Source organism: Nilaparvata lugens, chromosome 13 (genome assembly GCF_014356525.2).
Source record: "Nilaparvata lugens isolate BPH chromosome 13, ASM1435652v1, whole genome shotgun sequence".
Lineage (NCBI taxonomy): Eukaryota > Metazoa > Arthropoda > Insecta > Hemiptera > Delphacidae > Nilaparvata > Nilaparvata lugens.
Window position 1 is genome coordinate 9,430,713 of NC_052516.1, and position 23,813 is coordinate 9,454,525.

The 23,813-nt window shown below is 35.3% G+C and overlaps 1 protein-coding gene across 1 annotated transcript in view; it reads right to left on the minus strand.

Annotated features, from left to right (window-relative positions):
• Positions 1–3,075: 3,075 nt before the first annotated feature.
• The window catches only part of LOC111061706 (ATP-dependent RNA helicase DHX8-like), a 78,259-nt gene continuing 57,521 nt past the window's right edge, over positions 3,076–23,813 (minus strand). Inside the window, exons 18-19 of the mRNA XM_039439770.1 lie at positions 4,623–4,802; positions 3,076–3,510 (exon numbers count right to left, since the gene is read on the minus strand). Of these exons, the coding sequence (XP_039295704.1) occupies positions 3,288–3,510; positions 4,623–4,802 (403 nt within the window). The 3' untranslated portion in view covers positions 3,076–3,287. The remainder of the gene's footprint in view (positions 3,511–4,622; positions 4,803–23,813) is intronic.

Below are 23,813 nucleotides of genomic sequence, written 5' to 3' on the forward strand. Positions count from 1 at the left end.
TGTATATGGAGAGCATTAAGGGGCCTATAATGAGAGGTGTATAAGAACCTGTGCACAAAAAATAAACAACGGAGAATCATTGAAAAACCCTAATAAACAAAAACCTAACCTCAATTATACAAACAACTGATTTTTCTTGAAGCCTTTCGCTGAATACAAAAGAAGCTTGTAAACCATAAACATGATTGTACAAGCCTACAGAATCGTTAGTGGCCGGCCTCACAGGTATATTTTATTTATTATTTATACAATATTATATTTCACATTAAATCACATTCTAAGATCAAAGCTCAAGTGATGTATGAAACGTCACCTTAATTTGAATTGATTGAAGATTACAAGCTATAGATGGAAACTGAGATATTGTATTTATTCAAATCAAATCAATTTATTGCCATTCTTTTTTTACAAACAAGTGAAACAAAAACATTCTTATAAAGTTATAACTAATTATAATCTAAACTAATTTAAAAACATATTCAACGAATGTTTTCTTTTATTTTAATATTGAAATAATGGGCTCTCCCAGAAAAGCTAATGCTTGAGCTCTGGAAGAGAGTTCAAAAATGTTAAAGGTAATTAGGATGGATGTCTAAGACAATTTAATCAGTACTAACTAGTCTAGACAGGGCAACTGAGATAGACCAATACAAGGCTGGATTTCAGGAGTAAAATATGTACGACAGACAGTCTGCAGAATGATAACCTAACCAGTACACTGCTCTAAATGATACGCTAGGAAATTAATGCCGCATAAAGGGAAGATAGTCTACCGCAAAAAGGATGAATGGTCTGCAGACTATACTAGAACGACTTCTATTAGATGAATTGAATTCATGAAATAGCTTGTGAGACCGACTGCTATCTTCACATATAATAGATTTAACAATAAAATACGGAGGATATGCAGATGGTTGTTAATAATCCAGCATAAAACCTAGACAAACTGACTTCGAATGTTCGTCAACATTGTTAAACAACTGCATATTATTATCTAGTTAATTCAATTTATCTAGATCTTAGGCATAATCGTAATAGTACAATTCGAATCACTAACAAATAAAATTAAATCTATTTTAATTTGTTGAAGCACTAATTTCTCAAACAATATAATTATTAGAAATTGGCAAAAATATCTAATTTACATCATTGATTTAGGTTATCGTTAACAAGACTAATCACTTACGGTGTTCCAATAATTGGCTGCCGAAATTAGAGTATATTTAGCTCCGTATTGTGTAGTTTAATTCACTCGAAAAAAGTCAATTATTAATTAAAATATCACAAAAAACAGAAACTTCACGCTTAATACCATCAAAGTTTTCAACTGCCATTCCTCCTCCAATAATTTCAACAAAGACAACAATCACTGAAACGAACAACAAAGAAATCAAGTGCTCTTTGATTGAAGATTCAGACAGCAGAGAGTTTACTTTCAATGCTGACCACTTGGCAGCAGCACTGATCACTTTAAAGTGACTTTCTCTCTCGAGGAAATCACATCGAAATGAGCATGCGCTATTATTATCGACAAAATGAAGTATCTCAGATGTGCTATAGTGAGGTCCACGTTATAATGGCAGTGATTAAAGATAGAAGAATAGTGATGCCGATTCTCTGCATTAATTAATTATATTTCTACACTGTTAAAAACATAATTGGCATCGTTGTGGACCTAGAAAGGAATAGTACCACCGGTTTTGTCGAATGATAGACAAGGATAGCAAACCAAATTTGATCAAATACTGTCATTATAACATGGACCTCACTATAGTATTTCTACTTTACTAATATTTTTAAGAACATATTGTTATAGAAATTTATTAAATTAATTATATTCAGGGTTTTCTTTTTTTATAAAATAGAATTATAGTACACTTCGAAATTTATAAAATAATAGATTAAGAATAGAAATAATTATTATTAAATTATGATTTGTATTAGTCACTAGGACTAACCATTAAGGACATTATCAATGGTATTCTTAATCTATTATTTTATTAATTTTGAAGGTTATTATAATTCTATTTTATAATAATAACATATTGTTATTTGAAGCCAAAAATCTACACGCTAACCTTTTCTTTGAAAAAAAATGAAATCTCACAAACCTGAGACACTCCCACAAAATTTTAATTTATAATTAAAAATATTCCAAAAACCTTTCAACATAATATTCTTATTCTAAACATGAGCATATTTTTTGTGCAATTTTGATCACCAGCCTTGTGAGTAAATCACCTGCCTTGCATTTAACTCCCAAGATGATCGCAACCTGCAATGTTCTTCTCCCAATAATAAAACAATTTATAGAGAAAATTTCTCTTCTGTGGAAAAAATCTTTTCCTGAACTCTACTCATGGAAACTTTGGGTTCAATTATTATTTGCTTTAGATTCTTCTATTACAGAATTTTGAAAAATTGATAAATACTTTCAACTTTATCAATTTCTCAAATTTGATTTTGTTTTGTTCAATCAAGATTTTTAAGAATCCTTCTAAATTATTAAGCCTACTCTAAATATCTACCCATCTTTAAGTAATCCAGTTCTAAATTTTAGTGAGGAAACCCTTCAACATATATTTCATAGAACACAAAAATAGTTAAATATACTACTACAGTAGAACCTCGTTATGACAAAAAGTTACCTTCTCCTATATAATATTACCTTATAATACTTTATGACAATAGTATGGACCAAAAACCTAATTTAAGTTAATACTAAAGAATAGTGTACATGAAAACACTACTGAGCAAAAATACTTTTTACAGGTTTATATTATGGTTTTTACCATAAAAACCAAAATATTCTTCCAAGAATCGGTCAGTACTGTAATAGGCCTATCAAGGATTTATGCTCATGCTATATATAATTCCACTATGCAATGCTCCTATGATACTTGGTGATATTATCACCCTAATATTGATTGTGGATCTTATTCGATTTTGAAGAAGCATGCGTTCACATACCTGATTGACAATATTTTTATATTCAAGGGCTTTAGGTAGGCTAACTGTTATTAAATGATTATTTATCTTGTATGAGAGGCGTTTGTTCTGTCAATAAAGCTATTTATTTATGATTTCAATAATTAAAACAAATTTATACAAATTAAGATACATAGTTTATGCAAGATGAAAGCCCAATCAAAATAGTTTTTTCTATTTTAGATTATTACAGTCGTTAGTACTTTCATTGTCAGCATGGAACTATAAAACTGAAATCAATCTGTTAGAGCTTCTAACAGACCCTTGCGGAACACAAGGTGCAACCCAATAGTAACATCCTAATTCCTCCTACGTCGCACTCTAGATATACGCCAGGCATTCGGCTCCTCATACTTGTTATAGAGCGGTTCAAGTCGTTGGTTCTTCTTGAATTTCGACAACTTTGTCGGGTCGGAAAATTTGAAAAAGGCGGGAGCGAATTCGACCAGCCACTTTGGGTCTATGGTGGTTACTTCCCGCATGTATTCCTTTGTCGTTTGCACCAGTTCGTGATAGATCACCCTGCAAAAAATCAAAACAAAATTTATTGAGAATTTTGCAACACAATAATATTTAACACTAGCAGGTAACCCGTGCTCCGTAAGGGTCTATACTTGACAAACTGAATCTTGACCGAGTAGAATTTTGAAGAATTGAAAAAAATTGAAGAGTTTTAAATATGCATATAACCATCCTCGGTTATTCAAGAATCTATAAGTAAAATTTCAAGTTAATCAGTCCAGTAGTTCAGACGTGATGATGCATAATTTTACATAATTTTCCTATTCCGTACGTGTATAAGCCAGTTCTTTCCTTTACAAAAAGAAAAATCAAAATCATTTATTTGCCAATCATAAAAATAACAATATTAAATAAAAACAAATACTTCATACTTATACAGAATAAAAATAAAATTTAAACTTCAATTTTTAATTGGCGTTGCCAGCAAAACCTAAGTTAGTGTGCTAGCAACGAGTACCAGAAGATGTCATTTAATTTAACATAAACATAAAAGATGATTGAAAATTTTATTTAAATAGTAGTAAAAATAAGTAAATAATAATTGTAGCAATATAATATCTGAAAAAATGTAACTTAGTGAAAATAATATCAAAGAAAACAGTTCTTTTAATAAAGTAGATTCTAACTGTACATGAGGCGAAAAACATTGTTACTTCTAATCCATCTCTCTATATTTTTAATGGCTGATTTATTGAATCTATCTAAAATTTAATTGGTCTGGCAATTATTCTTCAGTCTATTACTCATGTATATAAACTGTCTGCGGCATACTGTTAAATTTGTTCCAGGATTTGTTCTATTATAGTATAGATAGACACCTAACAGCAATAAATAGAAATAATATTGTAATCCTTGTACCTTAAGAGTTTCCATTTGTCCAATTACATTTCCATTAACAAACATTTTACAATATGAAACAAATTAACAACTCTTACTTGAAACAAAAACTAATACTGATAATTCTAAACCAGAAGTACAGAATTTAATGGACTTTCAACTGTCAAAATCGGTAGAATAGTAAACTTTGATGCTATTTAATATTTTATAGTTGAAATATTTATTTTCTATTATGTTGACAATAAAAATGAATGATAAACGGATACGAAACTCACCATTCTGGCTGTCGATTGAACAGCGCACTGCTAGGATGTATGTAGACCACCTGACTGTCCACCAGCGTCCTGTATCCTTCTTGCGGGTCCTTTTTCGCCGCATTCCTGAAGAATCCCGAGCACACTGTCTTCTGTACGCGGACCGTGTTCTTTCCAGCCGATACAACGTCCAGTTTGTGTCTACAAACAAAAAACATTCGTTCTTAAACTCAATATACATTATTTATTCAACATTATACATTATAGCGGGTCGATGTCAAACGAGGAAAGAATCCCGAGCACACTGTCTTCTGTACGCGGACTGTGTTCTTTCCAGCCGATACAACGTCCAATTTATGCCTACAAACAAAAAACATTCGTTCTTAAACTCAATATTCATTCTAAATAGAATTACTCAGTGTTTAATTTATGAAATAAGAGAGTGGGTATGTAGGAAAGTTTACTTCGGACTTGAGATTTCAGAAGATTAATTGACTTTTTGTTCTAGTGCTTACATTGTTATAGTGTACATACATTTATATTCTAGTGTTTATATTGCATATTGTTTCTTCTGGTACTAATTAAATTGTCATAGACATCCATCCTAATTACCTTTAACATTTTTGAACTCTCTTCCAGAGCTCAAGCATTAGCTTTTCTGGGAGAGCCCATTATTTCAATATTAAAATAAAAGAAAACATTCGTTGAATATGTTTTTAAATTACTTTAGATTATAATTAGTTATAACATTATAAGAATGTTTTTGTTTCACTTGTTTGTAAAAAAAAGAATGGCAATAAATTGATTTGATTTGATATACATAATTTATTCAACATAGCGGGTCGATGTCAAACGAGGACACCGACAGTAGATGACTCTTCAAAAAGCACAGAAGCGACAGTGGAGGACTCCGACCGTAGAGGATCCTGATAAAGAGACCTCAAATGTTGCCTGCGCCAGGCGACAGTTGAGGACTCTTTAATTTCTGCACAGCCCCGACAGTTGAGGACTCTTTAATTCCTGCACAGCCCCGACAGTTGAGGACTGCGACCGTAGAGGACTGAAAATCAGTCATCGACTGTCGCGTCCCCAACATAGCATAAGAATAGTTTCACACACATCAATTTTTTTAACGTAGCCTACTATATTTTGCCGCACTTATAAATTCCATTAGATCAAACATAACTTGACAAACACAGTCATGTAGAATACATCATGTGCGTTTCAGATACTCATCAAGTTCCATTCAATCTGGTAGAATGTATAAGGACTTCTTGGACTTGAATGTATAGGGTGCGGCAGCGAAGCTTCCTTCTTTTTTTAAAGAATATCAACTCTTTGTATGAATCAGAAAGTTGGTATTCATTTTTTGTAATGTAGACACATATATAAAGTTTTGTTTCAATCAGTTTTGAATATAAAATCAGGTAGGTGACGTCCCCAATTCTCCATACACTCAGTAAACAGATTTCTAGCGTTTGTCATGACTCCTGCCAGCATTGTAGGCGTTATATTAGCAATTTCTTCCCTGATATTGGTCTTCAAATCTTGTAGGGTCCTTGGACGGTTCACATAAACAAGGGATTTCACATAAACATTCACAAAAACCCCCATAGAAAAAATCACAAGGGTTCAAATCGGGAGATCGGGCCACTCCAAATCGCTCCTAATTGAGATTAGGCGTTCTGGAAAGTATTCATTAAATTTAAATATGAGTAAAACCAATGTTGTGAAGTTTTCTGCAAGAGGAAATGATAATGATCCACTGGTAATGGGATGGGACTATCCTGCTTCTGAAAAACAAAATTTTTAGGGGTGGAACTGCAGGGGAACTTGAAGTGGGATAGCCACGTGGAAAAGCTCCAATAAAGACTGTATCATGCTCTCTTCACTCTGAGAACTGTAAAGGCAAATTCAATATTACTCAACTACTATACGTTCGAGTCTATCATGGATATTTCCTATCATTGATTAGATTTAGTATTCTATTTGGGGGTCAGGAAGGAACTATTTGAACACATGCTTCAAAATGCAGAAAAAATCACTTCGGGTTCTTGAGGGAGTGAGTCCTTCTTCTTCCTGTAAACCTATACTCAGGAGATCCAGCTTCTTTCTGTTCCAGCTATCTATTTCTTGAAGTGGTTTCTTTTGTGTTCAAAAAATCAGAAATTTTCAATGTCGACCGAATTAATCATGCCTCGAGGTAGAAATGCATGTTTGTTCCAGCTCCCAATTCATAGACTCTCTCTGCTTGAAAAAGGACCGTATTATTCAGGATTGAAGTTTTATAATTGTATTCCAGAGGATATTAGGTTGTGTGGTGGTTATAAGGTGTTTTTATCTAAGATAACCAGGACATTGGTAGAGGCATGTCCCTATACAATAGAGGAGTGCTGCAACGCATTCTCAGGATCCCGATCCTGAACTTGACATGTTGCATGCCACTTGAGCCATGCTCAAAAATGTGTGGCTTTACGCAACTAAATTGTAATAATAATAATAATAATTCCATCAATTGATGTCACGTTCTATAATTATTAATTAATGAAATAAAGTTGAGAGAAAGATTGCATTACTCAAACCATTTAATAAAAAACCCAAAGATTCCTAATCACATTCACTCTAAGGCTCAACTCACACTTACAACGCGACTCAGGTGGAGAAAAGACTCGACTCTAGTCGAAAGCATGTGTTTTCAAATGGTGACACTCAGACCAGTCGATTCTAGTCTCTGCGACTGTCACCATTTGAAAACACATGCTTTCGACTAGAGTCGAGTCTCTTCTCCACCTGAGTCGCGTAAGTGTGAGTTGAGCCTAAGTGTTGAACTCCTCAATCAGCTGAGATCGGTACCTCTAGACTATTCTAATGAATTTCTCCCAGCTCTCTCCGTTCAATAAATACAATATATACAGAGTGATTCTTAATTATGGTAAAATAATTTAATACGTGATAGTAGAGGTAAAAATAAGAAAACAGTTCTTATAAACATATATCCATAAACGCTTCATTAGCACGCTACACAGGGTGAAAGATTTCGCCCGGAATTCAGTTCCTCTGGTGAAATACACCGATGCTGAATTGTTTGGGGACTAGTTTTTGAAAAACTTATGCTGGATTCATATGGAAAAATATCTGAAAATAAAACTAGTCTGGAAGCTGTAGTGTGGGTAGTTTTTGAGGAAAAAGTTGAAATATGCAAAAATTCTAAGTAGAAAAACACAGACTTCTACGTTTGATGCAAAATAACTTTCTTTAATGACCAGTAAACAAATAATTTTTCGCAATAAAAATTGTAGAGAATTTAATTCTGAAAAGAATTATGTAACCTGTGTAAACTAAATTTAAATAAAAGTTAAATAAAATGTATTTTTATTGCCAAAAATTATTTGTTTGTTTACTTATTAAAGAAAGTTATTTTTGCATCAAACGTAGAAGTCTGTGTTTCTACTTAGATTTTTTGCATATTTCAACTTTTTTCTCAAAAACTACTCACACTACAGCTTCCAGACTAGATTTATTCAATTTTTCAGATATTTTTCCATATGAATCCAGCATAAGTTTTTCAAAAACTAGTCCCCAAACAATTCAGCATAGGTGTATTTCACCAGAGGAACTGAATTCCGGGCGAAATATTTCACCCTGTATAGCTCGCTAATGAAGCGTTTATGGATCAAATCAATCAAATTATTCCCAAAAAGTTTTTACAAATCAAATAACATTTTACATTAATTTGTACTATATATAAGGCTATATGTTTATGAGAACTTTTTTCTTATTTTTACCTCTACTATCACGTATTAAATTATTTTACCATAATTAAGAATCACTCTGTATATATTATGCTCACTTAGTATTTCCTTCAACAAAATATTACAGAAGTTAAATGGCGAAAATAGGGCGGTCAATTCTCAAAAGTAGGGTGTGGTGAGATCCGTTTTTGTCAGCTATTGGCTGACTGCAATTTACGCTAAAATGAGATCAACAATTTAACTCCTTGCTCCAATGTATTCATAAATGAGTTTGAATTAATTTGTGGGTAGGCTGGATTAAAGGTGCATTTGGTGCATTTTGTGCTGGTAGGTGCATTTGTTTATGGACAAAGAAGGTTAAACGTCGCGTTTGGTTCCTGGTGAAACCAGGACTTTTCATCCAACATTGAGGATGAATGTACTACTTGTTATATGTATGCTGATGATGTGTGTTTGAATATTAAGACTGATCACAACCTATGTGAAGCTATTGTAAAAGAAAAGATAGACATAATTTTTGACTGGTGTAAAGCCAATAACCTAGCTCTTAATTTAGACAAGACACAAAACTTATCTGTTTCATACAGCAACTTAAGTACAGTGCACTCAGTAAAATTTTTAGGTATATTTATTCAGAGTAATTTGAAGTGGAATCGTCATGTAGAGTATACTATTCCAAAAGTTACCAAAGGTATTTTTATGTTAAGAAAGTTGAAGGAAATAGTATCTTTGAAAACATTATTAAACGTTTATTATAGTTATGTTCATTCTCATCTTCTTTATGGCACTATATTATGGGCGAATGGCAGTCATTCTCAATCTTTATTTGTATTACAAAAAAGAGCAATTAGAACAATTTGTAATGTGCCTCCTTTAACTCACTGTAAACCGTTGTTCATTAGATTGGGAGTCATGAGCTTACCTTGTATTTTTATGTTTAATTGTCTGCTTTTTGTTAAGTCAAATCCACATTTATTCTCAACTTATGACAACATTCATCTTATAACACAAGGAATAAATCGAATCTGAGGAATGAGTACTGCTCTTACAAATCCAGCCATACGAGTTTTAAGGCCTTTTCTATAAAGTTTTACACCATTTACCACCAAATGTTCGAGGTTTGACGCTCAGGCATTTAAACTAAGAATTAAGAATTTTTTTATAATAAACTGTTTTTATAGTGTGGATGAATATTTCAATGTTAATATGGAGTCTATCTAGATTTCAGGTAATTGCTATTGTTGTATGATCTCTAATATAGTTTGTAATATTGACGTGGCCGATACAAATTGTAAAGTGTTTGTCTGTGGCAATAAATTGATTTGAATTTGAAACCCATCCTAAATTATCAATGAGTGAACATTTGAATGGAAGAATGAATGCCAACCTGTCCATGATGCCGAGCAGCTGTTTGCGGACATCCTGAGCCCGCTTGAGTGTTCTGATCTGCACAAAGTTCTCGTAGCACCAGGCGTTGCTAAATTTGTTGTTCTTCCACGAGTTGTAGACGGCCAACACGTCAGGTGGTCTCCCTCCGCCTGGTTGAACTTCGCCTTCTTCTGGTCGGCTAGGGCTTGCTTGTCTTTCGGCCTAGAAACAACATTTAAGTTCTAGAAGTTAGTATAAATAGTATATTTCGCACCTAGAGCAGAAAATGAGATTTTTCCAGCTTGAAATCGGTTTTCAAGTCCGAGGCCGTAGCCGAGGACTAGAAAAGATTGAGAGCTGGAAAAACATTTTTGCCCGTGGTGCGAACGATATTTTTCGCCACACTACAGGTATTGCTGAAAAATAATAAAGAATACTCGTTAAGCTATCGTACCTATCTCTTGATTTTAGTGGTAGAAGATTTGCAGTCAGGATTTCAGATTCTTTTAAAATTTCACTTGGAATACCACAGTCATCTTCAAGCATTTTTGAAAATTCGGAATGCACTAATCAACAATAAATAATTGAATAAAACTGGTTGCGAAGCGAATTAGTTTGATTCGAAACTGGAACTGAAATCATGGCTACTTCAGCTGATGATGAAAGTGGACACTCGCCCGATCTAGCGGATGACTTATTAACTACTTCCATGAGCGGCTGGAAAGAGACAACTTTCCCTTTTCTGACGTCGTCTGCAAACAAGGTCTTTCAGATCTACGTAGGGACTGGAAAACAGCTGCTTTCTGTGCAGTGTGGCGAAAAAGAATGAAAGTAACAACTTTGAATAAAAATATAATGCCGCAACTACACATTGGCCCAACAATGGCCAACGTCGGCCAGTGTCAGCCAATGTGTGGGTGGGTGGTTTGCCAGCGCTAACCTTCATTTGTCTTTGTTGACCATCGCTTCGTTTTTTTGTCGAGCGAAGGCCAATGAAGGCCAGCGCTGGCAAACCATCCATCCACACTTTTGTCAACCAATGAGTACTGTTTCCTGTTTTGTCGTCTGCTCTGCTGGTATTTCTGTGTATTGTATAATTGCGTCGTGATTTTTAGTTGATTTTCTATGAATTGTTATTGTGCTATCCTTTTTTATAGTTCTTATAGTTTCCATTCTATAGTGAGGTCCACGTTATAATGGCAGTGGGGTAAGATACGAGAACAAAGTTGCCGATCCTCTGTCTTGTCAATTATACAGTATTATCATTTATCCCATCATCACCTAGGCTCAAAAAACTTCTAGAAAGTCGCCTTTGTAAAATAATAAATAAATAAATAGTACAATTTTCTTTCAGTACTATACAGGACAATAGACAGTACTATAGACAGTAGCTGATACAGGTTGGATTACTGATGTGATATTAACTGTTCATTATCGTTTAAAATAATTTATTATATTTTATTAAGCAAGAAATTCTATTTTTCAATAATTTCATAATGAATTTTAATGATTAAGATGAAATATTTTGTCAATTAATTATCAATTCTACATTGTTGAAAGATGATCTGGCAACAGAGCAAAGCGAGAAAGAGATAGCGCTATCCGCTCTGTTGAATGATAGAGAAGGATAGCAATACCATTGCTAATCAAACACTGCCATTATAACGTGGACCTCACTATAGTTAATACAGTATTTTCAACATCCAACTCCATTTTCGATAATAATTATTTCAAACTAGCTGGCCCGGGGAACTTCGTGCTACCAAATAGTTAATGCATCTCATGACAAACTTTAGCACCAAAACTTTAGCACCAACTTTTACCACCAATAGTTAATGCATCTCATGACAAACTTTAGCTGGATGCACACCTGAGGAGGCGCGATGCGGCATTTTGCATCCAGGTGCTTCTTGCTCATTATTTTTGAATAGCAGATGCTATTATTATATTATTCTAGTTATTTATTTTAATGGATTTTATTTATATAGATCATTTTCAACAGCAAAATGAATAATTTACTAAAATCAATTAATTCTAAACACTGAAGACATCACAATTATTCGAAACAAAGCAATGTCTTTAGCGCATGTAAGTATTTAACCTGAGGCCGCACTGCTGGATGGTTTCACACAGAAGTCATTCTGATTTAGTCGGGGGATTTAGAATAAAATACATGTGCGTTTATGGAGCAGCACACACTGCTGTCTACTATCTACCGATGGCTGTTGGATGACGCAATGATTATAACAGCTGATTTTTATTTCTGTGTGTGGCCAGCTCACAAATCTTCTCCCATAAGGATTACATGTAAACTTTGGAGGACCGTAGGAAAGAGTCCTGAAGTCGGATCATAAATTTGATAGGCCATAAACCTGCTCCTGAACATAACAAACACAGCTAAAAAAAATCATCAAATTCGGTGCACACATAAAAAAGTTATTGCGTGTCAAAATTTGAAGCTCGATTTTTATTTATATAGATATCCAATGAAAGAGTAATCTGATCCACATTTTCAAAGCAATGAAAGGATGACACCTCTGAGTCCTTGTTAAACGGTATCTTAGCATGTAGATAAGGTGAGTCTGACGGGTTTCATAGCCATGTATCTCACCACGAGTGTCAGCACTCCATTGAGAAGACAGAGGATCGGCAACGTTGTTCTGCTATCTTTCTTCACTGCCATTATAACGTGGACCTCACTATAGTGTCTAGTATTAATGTTATTTAGTAAAATTTTGTCTAGTAAACTGAATTGGAACTAGGTTCCGAAAAAAATGATTCCACTTTCAGTTACTCGACTGACCTGTAGAAGACATTCTGGATTATCATCTCATCTTAATTATGTTAATTCATTGTGAAATTATTGAAAAATATAATTGATTATTTTAAACGAGAAAGGACAGTTATTTTTACATCAATAAACCTGTATCAGCTACCGTCTATAGAAAGCATTGACAAGACAGAGGATCGGCAACGTTGTTCTGCTATCTTTCTTCACTGCCATTATAACGTGGACCTCACTGTAGTGTCTATTTTGTAGTATTTATTTTATTTAGTGAAATTTTGTCTAGCAAACTGTATTTGAACTAGGTTGCGAAAAAATCATTGAACTTTCAGTTACTCGACTGACCTGTAGAAGACATTCTGGACACTGAGCATGCTGACCACTGTGAGGACTTCGTCACTGCACTGCAGGTGCACCGACATTATCAGCATCTTGGACAGCGAGGGGTCCAGCGGGAATTCGGCCATCCTCCTGCCCAACCTGAAAAATTCAAAAAAAGCCATTTGTCAACGATAATTGGATAAATTGTGTTGATAGATGGGTCCAGGGGAAAATAGACCATTTTCATATCCAACTGAACGATGATTAAACATTTCCGTTGACGATAAAGGCGAATTATTCCCGCACGGACTCAGTATCAGATTCCGATAAAGTGGAAATATTATCCCCTTGTATTCGAATGGGACGATTCATACTCGCTCAACCGGGCTGGATGTGAACAGACCCATTAGAACTCATGCAAATTATATCTCAGTTGTACCGAAAACTTTCACTGATACTGATATGTGCGAATCAAGTCTCATTGATTGAAATTGTGTTGATAAGTTTTTATCTGAGAATGACAGCCTCGTCATATAGAAACCTGCCGAGAATTAACAAATAACTGATACTGTTATTATAGCTGAGACAGATAGTACAATTAGGATAAGACAAGATAAGACAGATAATACAAATGAGGAGTATACAAGAAACCGAAAAGGATCAGGAAAGAGAAGAAGTTAAAGAGAGAGAAGAAAAGGAAAATAAGTCGAAGAGGAGTACGGAGAGGAAGAAAAAACGTGTGGGGAGAAGAGAGTAAAAAATTGAGTGAGGAGGATATTATAATATGAAGTAGTGAAAACGAGAAGTGAGACGAGAGAAGAAGGAGAAGGAGAAGGAGAGGAAGAGGAGGAGGAGGAGGAGGAGGAGGTGGAGAAGGAGGAGGAGGTGGTGAAGAAGGAGGTGGTGGAAGAGGAGGCAAATAATTTTTGCAAATTATTATTCTAGTCTGAAGTGATAGCTGATGTTTTGAGGAGGAGCTATCCTAAGCTAACCTAACCAACACTGTCAACTTGAAGGTATCATGTCATCTTGATAAAAAACACCGTAATTGATAGACTATCATGTCAACTTGATACACAACACCATAATTTGATACAGCACTTCCAAACTTTGAATGAATTCTACAAAACATGGGATATCTTCTATGCTATCTTTTCTTTCTCTCTATGGTATCATCACAAAATGATACAGTACCATCACACATGATACAGTATCAACATACTATGATCCAGTATCATCTCAACTTGATACACAACACCATAATTTGATACAAAACTTCTAAACTCACCTAGTGAGCAATCCCTCACTGTCGAGTGCACTCAACGAGTGCAGTTGTTTGAATACATTGATGAGCAACTCGACACCATAAATGATACAGTATCATCTGAACTTGATACACAACACCATAATTTGAAACAAAACTTCTAAACTCACCTAGTGAGCAATCCCTCACTGTCGAGTGCACTCAACGAGTGCAGTTGTTTGAATACATGATGAGCAACTCGACACCATAAATGATACAGTATCATCTCACTTGATACACAACACCATAATTTGATACAAACTTACCTAGTAAGCAATCCCTCGCTGTCGAGTGCACTCAACGAGTGCAGCTGTTCGAGTGCCATGATGAGCGACTCGACTGGAGGGGCGTCCATGAAGTCAAAGTGGAGCAGGTCGTTGATGCCCATTGTCTTCAACTGCAGCACAGTGGTGGCCAGGTTGGTGCGCTGTATCTCGGGCACTGGGGTGGGCAGCATTTCATCGCGGTAGGCGCGTTCTGTGTAAAGTCGGTAGCATTTACCTAAAACAAACACAACAAAATTAAGTTGAAAAATGTTACAATAAGTCTGTTGTGAAACAAAATAGAGTTATAATTAATTGACCGAATGTAGTAAGGTCTATGTTTTAACTCGATTTGCTTTTGTCTGTCTGTATGTAACACGATTACGGCCAAACGCGTTGATAGAATTCGATGAAATTTGGCAGGAGTATTCCTTTTTTCAACTGCGCGTCGATGTATACACAATTTTTTTTGAAATTTTGCATTTTAAGGATAATATGAAAAAAAGGAATTCCTCCATACTCTGATATCACAATATATATCATCTACTTTGAAGATAGGATCAATCAGACTATAGAATTATTCATAATCAATCAGCTGACAAGTGGATTATTCATTGCATGCATTATACAGATGTCTGGCCGTGTCTATTTCTATAAGGTAGGGTTTCAATATTTTTTATGATGCGTGCCCATCAGTATCAATATTCTCACATTTAAAAAACAAATTTAATAGGTGATTGAAAATAACATAAAAATGATTAAATAAACTAAATAATGCTGAAGAAATTATAATATTCTTGATTGAAAAAAATTAATTTTAAAATAGTTGAGAAATATTTTCATCAGATGAAAAGATTATCACGAAAATGGATAAATTATCAAATTCAAACGTGAACTGAGTTTATTAACATAAGTGAGTTTTTGATCTTGAAGAAAACAAATAACAGTTTTTAAGAGTAAATTATGATTCAACTGTGCATTGTGATTCAACTAGAACAGGTGACATCAGATACCCTACTTGTTGATGAGAAAATTGCGTGAGGTCTACTGTTCACAGAACTACTATTGTTACAGCCTGAGTGTGCCATTAACTTTAGAACACCCTCCGTTAAATATATGAAGCATTATACAGAGCTACTACCTCTGTAAGCAAAGCCATAGTGGATGCAGGTGGTTTATGGTAACGTCAGCACAGGTGGGCTCCTACACCAATAGAAACACTAGCTGATATAGATCAGCTGAAATCAACAATTTTTATTGTGTAGGAGCCCGACCTGTGCTGACGTCACCAGAAAGCACTATGGCTTTGTTACGGAGTAGTGCTACGCCCGGTTGCACAAAATTAATTTCACGAGAACCAATCAGAGAAGCCATCTTTTCAAAAAAGCCTTCTAGTGGAATTAATAAGATTAAAAAGATTAATAAAGATTATTCCTTCTAGTGGAATTAATAAAGATTAAAATTAACTGGCTTTTGTGCAATCGGCACAGCTCTATTAATAGAGCTAGAACTGTTAATAGTCTGCCAACACTACTTCCACATTCTTCTCAACTGGATGGTAAACAATGGACTGTGTTAAAGTCTAGTGTTGACTGTCTGCAAGTGATAATTATTCACTTTAATCAGCTGATGCTATGCTTATTGTATCTGTATTTGTACAGAAACAGTAAGGCTAGCTAACACAAATCGATTTATGTTCGTACGGTTTTTTCCCATCCTTATAAATTATATTTTTGATTAACAATGATGTATGTCAAGCTCCGTTTAATCTAATAGAATATCAGGACGGCAAAATATCGCACGAAAAAATATCGATGTGTGTGTAGCTAGCCTTACTGTTTCTGTACGAATACAGATATAATAAACATAGCATCAGCTGATTGAAAGCAAAATGAGCGTGTTCGTGGCGCATTAGTTTGTACGCACCTTGAGAAAACACACGAACGAACGATCCCGACGACGCTTCTCACACTCACACAGCATCAAGTTGAACAACGTACGAACACACACATGTACACATCATAAAGTTCATATTTTGTATGAACAATTTCATACAAAACGCATCCAGTGTGAGTGCGCTTGAACGCTGTCTAGAACTTTGAATTTTTTTCACGAGTCTATAGTTTTAAAGCACGATTATAGAGACTGATAGATCCCTAATAAACTGATTAGAGAAAAACAAATAAGACTGAAAAAAATGTATTAAGAATCTATCGTGTTACTTTCGAGTGCAATGTTAATGTTTCCAGATTTTATTGTTTCTATATAAGTATGAGTTGTAACTGACATATTATTTATAAGTTTTCAAATATTATATTTTCACAATTTTAAAAATTATCTAGTCTTACTTGTAAATGAATGTTAAAATTTGAATGTATGGACTATTGTCTATGCTTACCATTGTTTAGCCATTACAAGTAATAAATTGAATTGAATTGATAATAAAACTAAAAATTCTGGTATTTTTCATCGTAACTCACCATGTGGTTTACCGTTATGTATGGAACAACACTGTCAAGGCTCGTTAATAATATGTTTTTTTACAAATCTGTTGCTTTTAATGCGCAGATGATGATAATGACTGATGATGAAACTACAAATTCGGGAATTTGTTGTGTACATGCAACAACACTGTCAACTGTTATGAATATGTACAAGGTGCGCCAGAGAAACTTACTCACTTGAAAGGTCAATAAAAACATTAGTTATTGTTTTTATATGGGAATACAATATCCCTATTTTTTCCTGCAGTCTTGAAAATGACATCAGATCAATGGCGACCCCCATTGCGCATACACTGATGAAGTCGATTTTTGAAATTTGTATCCATTCGTCCATTACATCCTCATTCGATAAGGATGAAGATGTTGGTGAAAAAGTGGCGAGATTCAGTGCGGTCTGTGGCACTATAGACGAGCTATAGCAAGGCGAACGAGACAAGATACCCAGCTGAAGTTTTACAAAACAATGGCGATACCGTTGATAACATACGGTAGGAGGCATGGATCTTAAACAGACAAACTGAATCCCGTATACAAGCTGCTGAAATGAGATTTTTACGAGCGGTCAAAGGTTGTAGTAGAATGGATAAAATAAGGAATGACAACATAAGAGCTGAATTGAATGTAGAACCGCTATTGGATATTCTGAGAAATATCGGGAAAATTGGTCTACTCATTTTCAGAATGCCATCCTATAGGCTCCCAATATTAGCATGGGAGTACAAACCCGAAGGAAAGGGAGGCATAGGAAGACCAGGAAGAAATGGATGCCGGTACAGGCCAATAGAGCCTAATCCTTGTAAGAAGATGATGATGATGATGTATCCATTCGTTGCAGTATATCAATCGTTATATTGGCAATGGCGTCATGAATGATTTTCTTAAGGTTTGCTATAGTCCGTGGTCGATCGACATAAACCAAGGATTTAACCGCGACCAGGAACGAGTCAGTAAGGAGGAATTTCAAATCGAGCGCGGAAGGCACGTTGCGTAGCAACAACAAGTGATCGACCATTAGAAAAGAAGCTCTCAACTGCGAAGGCCCGCTGCTCTCTATAGTGAGGTCCACCTTATAATGACAGTATTTGATCAACTTTGGTTTTGCTATCCTTGTCTATCATTCGACAAAGCCGGTGGTACTATCCTTTTCTAGGTCCACAACGATGACAATTATGTTTTTGACAGTGTAGAAATATAATTAATTAATTCAGAGAATCGGCATCGCTATTCTTCTATCTTTATCCACTGCCATTATAAGGTGGACCACACTATAGACAAGATGGCTTGAGAGAGGATAAACTGGAAACTTCCCCATCCAGATGCGCCCCCTCCTGCCACTCTAAACGACCAATTCAACGCGCGGGAATTTTTTCAAATGAGTAAGTTTCTCTGGCACACTTTGTATTTACGAATACCATGCTTGGAATTAATTGATTTAATTAATTGAATTGATTTCAATCCACAAAATAATGACTAATAATGAAACAAATATACTATAAACTAATATACTATATACTATAGTGGATGGAACAACACAGTCAAGATATTGAATATTTTTTCATAAATATCTTGTTTCCAATCCACAAATAATGACTTCTAATAAAACTACAAATTCTGAAATTTTCTGTTGAAACTGACCAGGTCCCGTCCTGCCAGCCCTGCCCGCCCTCTGCTTGGCCTGAGCTTGCGATATGGGTGTGACGACCAGTGAGTCCATGCCTGTCTTGGAGTTGTACACCTTCTGCTTCACAAACCCTGGGTCCACCACGTAGTAGATCCCGTCTATTGTCAGCGACGTCTCCGCTATGTTCGTTGCTATCACCACCTGCAACAAGAAAATACATATAATGTATCATTTACATAATATATTATTGGGTCGCCGTCATCCTGTCTCCCCGACAACTAAGCTCCTCGCAATTTTGACCACAGGCGTCAGTCGATCTCCTGGCAAAAATACCATTACCGTCAAATAGTCTCCCCGAAAGCTGATGGAACGAAAGAGCTTGGTTGTCGGCGACACACTGATGATAACCAAGCTCCTAGGCAGCCGATCCCCTGCTGGATATGAGGGGTCTGGTTGTCGTGATCGTACCCGACAACCAAGCTCCCCGACAGCCGATCTCCTATTGCGCATTGAAACCAGCTTGAAACGGGCGGGGAAGTAGTACAATCACAGACACTGTTTCACACATTCTATGAATTCGATTATTAGAAGAAAAGCTTGTTAATGTTGTCACTTCTATCACTGCAAACATTAAATGAAATAAACTATTTCTCTTTCCGAATCCAACTGACTTGGAAATGTTTATCTTATTGAATTGGCAAGCATTTTCAGAATGAGTGTTTGTACGTCTCGCAAGTGATTCCTGTATGTATGCATATACTATAATGTAAGTACGTACAGGAGCGGCGTAAGGGCCATGCGAGCCTTGCGCTCTGGTGAATTATATATTTACAATACTAGTAACATATAATATATGTTACTAGTATATATTAATGCCACTAAATACGTTGAAAGCTGAACAGAATTCAAAAACTCCACTTCGCTTCACTCGCTTGTTGTTTTGAAATGTAGCTCTTGGATAGAACATGAAAATATGAACCAATACCTGAGCTGAATCTCTTTATGAACTATTGATTCTTGAAAAATGTGATAATAAAACTTATCAAAAAGCAATGAATGACTGGGAAAACCAGGCGTGATTTGAGGACTGCTCCAGAATCCATTGAGTAAGTGCATGAAATAGTTATGTCAGTTTTCTCGCGAAAACTCCAGCACTCGAACGTGAGCGTGCGAGGAGCTTGGTTGTCAGGTTCGGTGACGACAACCAAACTCCTTGCACGCTGGCGTCAACGAGTCTCCCCGTCAGCCAATCCCCAACTGGTTAGGAGGGGACTGGTTGTCGGGACCGTAGACGACAACCAAGCTCCTCTCTCAGGAGCTCAGTTGCCGCCGTCAACCAATCCCCTCGAAAGTGATTTTAAAAGGAGCTCAGCTGACGGGGAGCTTGGTTGGCGCGTTCCCATATTATCATAGAGAAAATATAGCATAAGAAGATATCCCATGATTTGTAGAATTCATTCAAAGTTTGAAGTTTTGTATCAAATTATGGTGTTGTGTATCAAGTTGAGATGATACTGTATCATATTATGTCGATACTTTATCATGTGCGGTGATACTGTAACATATTGTGTTGATACTGTATCATGTGCGGTGATTTTCACTGTCACTTTTGTGTGCGAATCTAGCTTTATTTTCCTTTTCAGTTCTCTATATTTATCAATGTAGCCTATGGAAATAATTGAAAAATCTAGAATCGTTGAGGAGGAAAATATATCTATATAATAAGAGAGAGTAGGGTTGTGTTTGTTCGTTTGTTCGCATCAAAACATGTCAACTTGTGGATTGAATACCGGAAAAACGGGAATGATTTATATCTCCAAATTTTGAACATAGATTCTAAAAATATCAATCTCGTGCACCTGGAAGCCCAAATTTCAACTTTCCTTCTAGATTTTTCAGAATTAATGTTCAAATTCATCTATGCTACCGTAGGCTAAATGAAGTTCCATAGCCCAAAGTGTGTCTTTTTGTGAGCAGGTTATAAGACTACCATTTACGAACGTCTATGTAGCGCAGCAGTAAAACGCTGGCTTACGGAGCGATGGTTCCTCGGTTCGAATCACCGATGCTTCCCATTTTTTTTGTTCTTAATTTTTTCCCTCGAAACGTATTATTATCAATTATTTTTTGAAGGAATTTGTTTTCATTACTATTGAACTTGGATTTTATCAAATAATTATTTTTAATGTAAAATTTTGCCACCAGTACAAATGAATTGGACATAGTCTTCATACTGTAGGCCTATAATTGAATTTCATAAGAAAAACATGAATATATCACAATAAAATAAGAAATAATTTATATTCTTCAGTTATAATGTACTATCAGACACGAATTCCCAGTGAAACGAGTATTTTAGGTATTTTGTTTGGAATTGGGAAAACAAAAGGCTGCCTGATTCAAATTGAGGAGGATCCTAATCGAACTAAAATTTATTGATGTATTGGAAAAATCAATATGATTCTGTGAGGTTTCCAAGTATTATGTATTCTTCAGTTTTCTATACTATAATAAAGGAAAGACCTGGCTTATACACGTAAGGAATAGGGAATTATGTTTGACGCATCATCACGTCTGAAATATACTCAACTGATTAATTTGAAATTTTGCATATAGATTCTTCATTAACCGAGGATGGTTATAGGCCTATTTTCAAATTTCGTTTTTTTATTACGTCAAGTTTTCATTTTGCAGTTTTAAAATAGACCCTTGCGAAGCACGGGTTACCTACTAGTAGGAAATAAAGTGATAAGTTTTACAACATACCTTTCTAGATCTTGTATAGTGATAAACGTTTGATAGGTTTTACAACATACATTTCTAGATCTTGAAAGCAAGGTGATGAATTTTTGATAAGTTTGAAGACATACCTTTCTAGATCCGGGTGGAGCGGCCTCGAATATCCTGGTTTGCATTTCACTGGGCAGCGCAGAGTAGACGGGCAGAATGATGAGTTCGGGGACATCGGGACCCAGAGACTTCATACGCTCGTACAAAATCTCACAGGCTGTGTCGATCTCTTCCTGACCTTTAAAACAAACACAAAACATCGGATAAACAATCTAATCACAACTAATAAGATCACAATATTTGACAGAATAAAATTTCTAGGATTAAATCTCTATAAAATTATCAAATATTTTGTGGAATTTCACCATAGGCTACAAAGGTTAAACAGAAAACATCGGATAAATAATCCAATTACTAATAAAATCGCACTCTTTATTGAGAGAATAAAATTTCTAGGATTCATTCTATATAAAATTTCACACTAGACTCAGATAAGTTGTGTTTATAATAAGATGAAATAAATTGGATTAGATTAGAGTTCTTTATTCATGTAAGTTACAATATATTGTGGCTCATACACTAATTACAATGAATGACTGTATAGCTATTATTCAACCAATTTTACAAAGTATCAAAAATGATTAATTAGAATGTAGATTGAATATCGATGATATAATATTGTATTGTAACTACATAAATCGGCGTTGTTTAATCAAATAAGTGTCGAATCTCTAAAAAGGATACAAAATAATATCCTTCCCATCAACACACAATTGGAAGATTTTGTCAGTTTCACATACGTTTTATTTGAACCAAAATACTCAGGGCATAATCTTCAGTTGTCTTTTGGGCGTTGGACCATAGAGGAAACATATCACAAGTATCTATACTCTTATATTATTTCTCTATGGTTAGACTGACTCAGTTGCGCGGAACTAGTTCCGTTTGAATAAATTACACGTGGAACTGAAAATATTTTATTTATTCTTAAGCTGGCCGTCTACTAGAACCGTTTTCGTCCGAGCTGGCATCGGTCGAAAACTACCGAACTCGTCCAAATGATCCCCCAACAAAGAAACGGCCGTGCACGGCCGTCTCCGGCCAATCAATTTTTCGATCCAAATTGAATGGGATTTTCCGGCTCTATCCGGCCGAACTAACTAGTCGAGCTGAGACAACAAAGTGTTCCTAACCAAAAATTGTTTCACAGTCTTGTTTGTTTTTTGAAGTTAATCTGTTTTATAAAATTGTAACTAAGGACAATGAAAAGTTTATAAGTTTGGTTCAAGAGCATGTTCCATTGTGAGATATGCGAGACAAAAGATATCATCGTCATGATGTTTAAAGGAATCTGTGGACAAACATTGCTGAACAAATAGGATCTGAAGGTAAGATTATTGTAATGAATGACTAATTCAGTGGATATTTGTTTATTCAATTTTCAAAATTTCGATATAATCATTGTTTATGAAAAATGTTGGTGGCTATGATAGTAGTTAATTCAATAATTGGCAACCAGCCAACTACTGAACTAGACTGACGTAAACGGTTCCAATGGACGACCATATTCGGCCGAATTAACGGCCAGCAGATTCGTCCGTTCCAACGGCCGAATGGATCGGTTGAATACGGTTCCAGTGGACGGTTACCCTTAGGCTCAACTCACACTACCTCTACTCAAATTGTACGACTTCATTTAATTTCATTTATTCATAGACAATAGATACAATACAGGTAAAAACAACAGGCATTCGCCCAAAACTGCTTTAAACCTTAATTTGGAATACACGGTCTAGAGGTTATGTAAATAATAACTTAATTCACACACTATTTTGGGTCCAAAAAATGTATGTACTACAATAATTTTGGATTTATCAGATTATCTTCAGTCGAAGATACTCCGATCTCTCCACCTTACGACTTTCTTACTCATTGTCACTACTTTAGTTCCATGTTACTCTATTTCTAACCTCAAATTATTGAAAATATGAGAACCAATTCGTCACTACTGCGCATGTAACACATTTTATGATAATAATAATAATTATTAATATATTGTCTTATCTAATCATCAATTATTATCTAGAATTATCTGGAATGATAAAACATAACTTTCATGAGAAATACATGCTACTACGAAACTCAAGTTGATTCTCGACCAACATGTCGAGTCGCCACTCGATTCAGTCTCACAGTCATGAGGTTGCAGAGACTAGAATCGATTGGTCTGAGTGTCACCATTTGAAAACACATGCTGCGTCGCGGAGGGACTGGAGTTGCAGTCTCTTCTCGACTTGAGTCGCGTAAGTGTGAGTTAATAATACCCTCATATTATATTATTATGATAATAGTCAAAGCGAAGTGTGAAAGGCTTCAACGATTTTCGGACATGTGTTGTCGCAAAATCGGCGAGTGTAAAAAAGCCATTGATTTACCAATTAAGAATAGCAGTCGCAAAATCGGTGTGTGTGAACACATCCATTTACTCACCAGTTTAGAATAGCA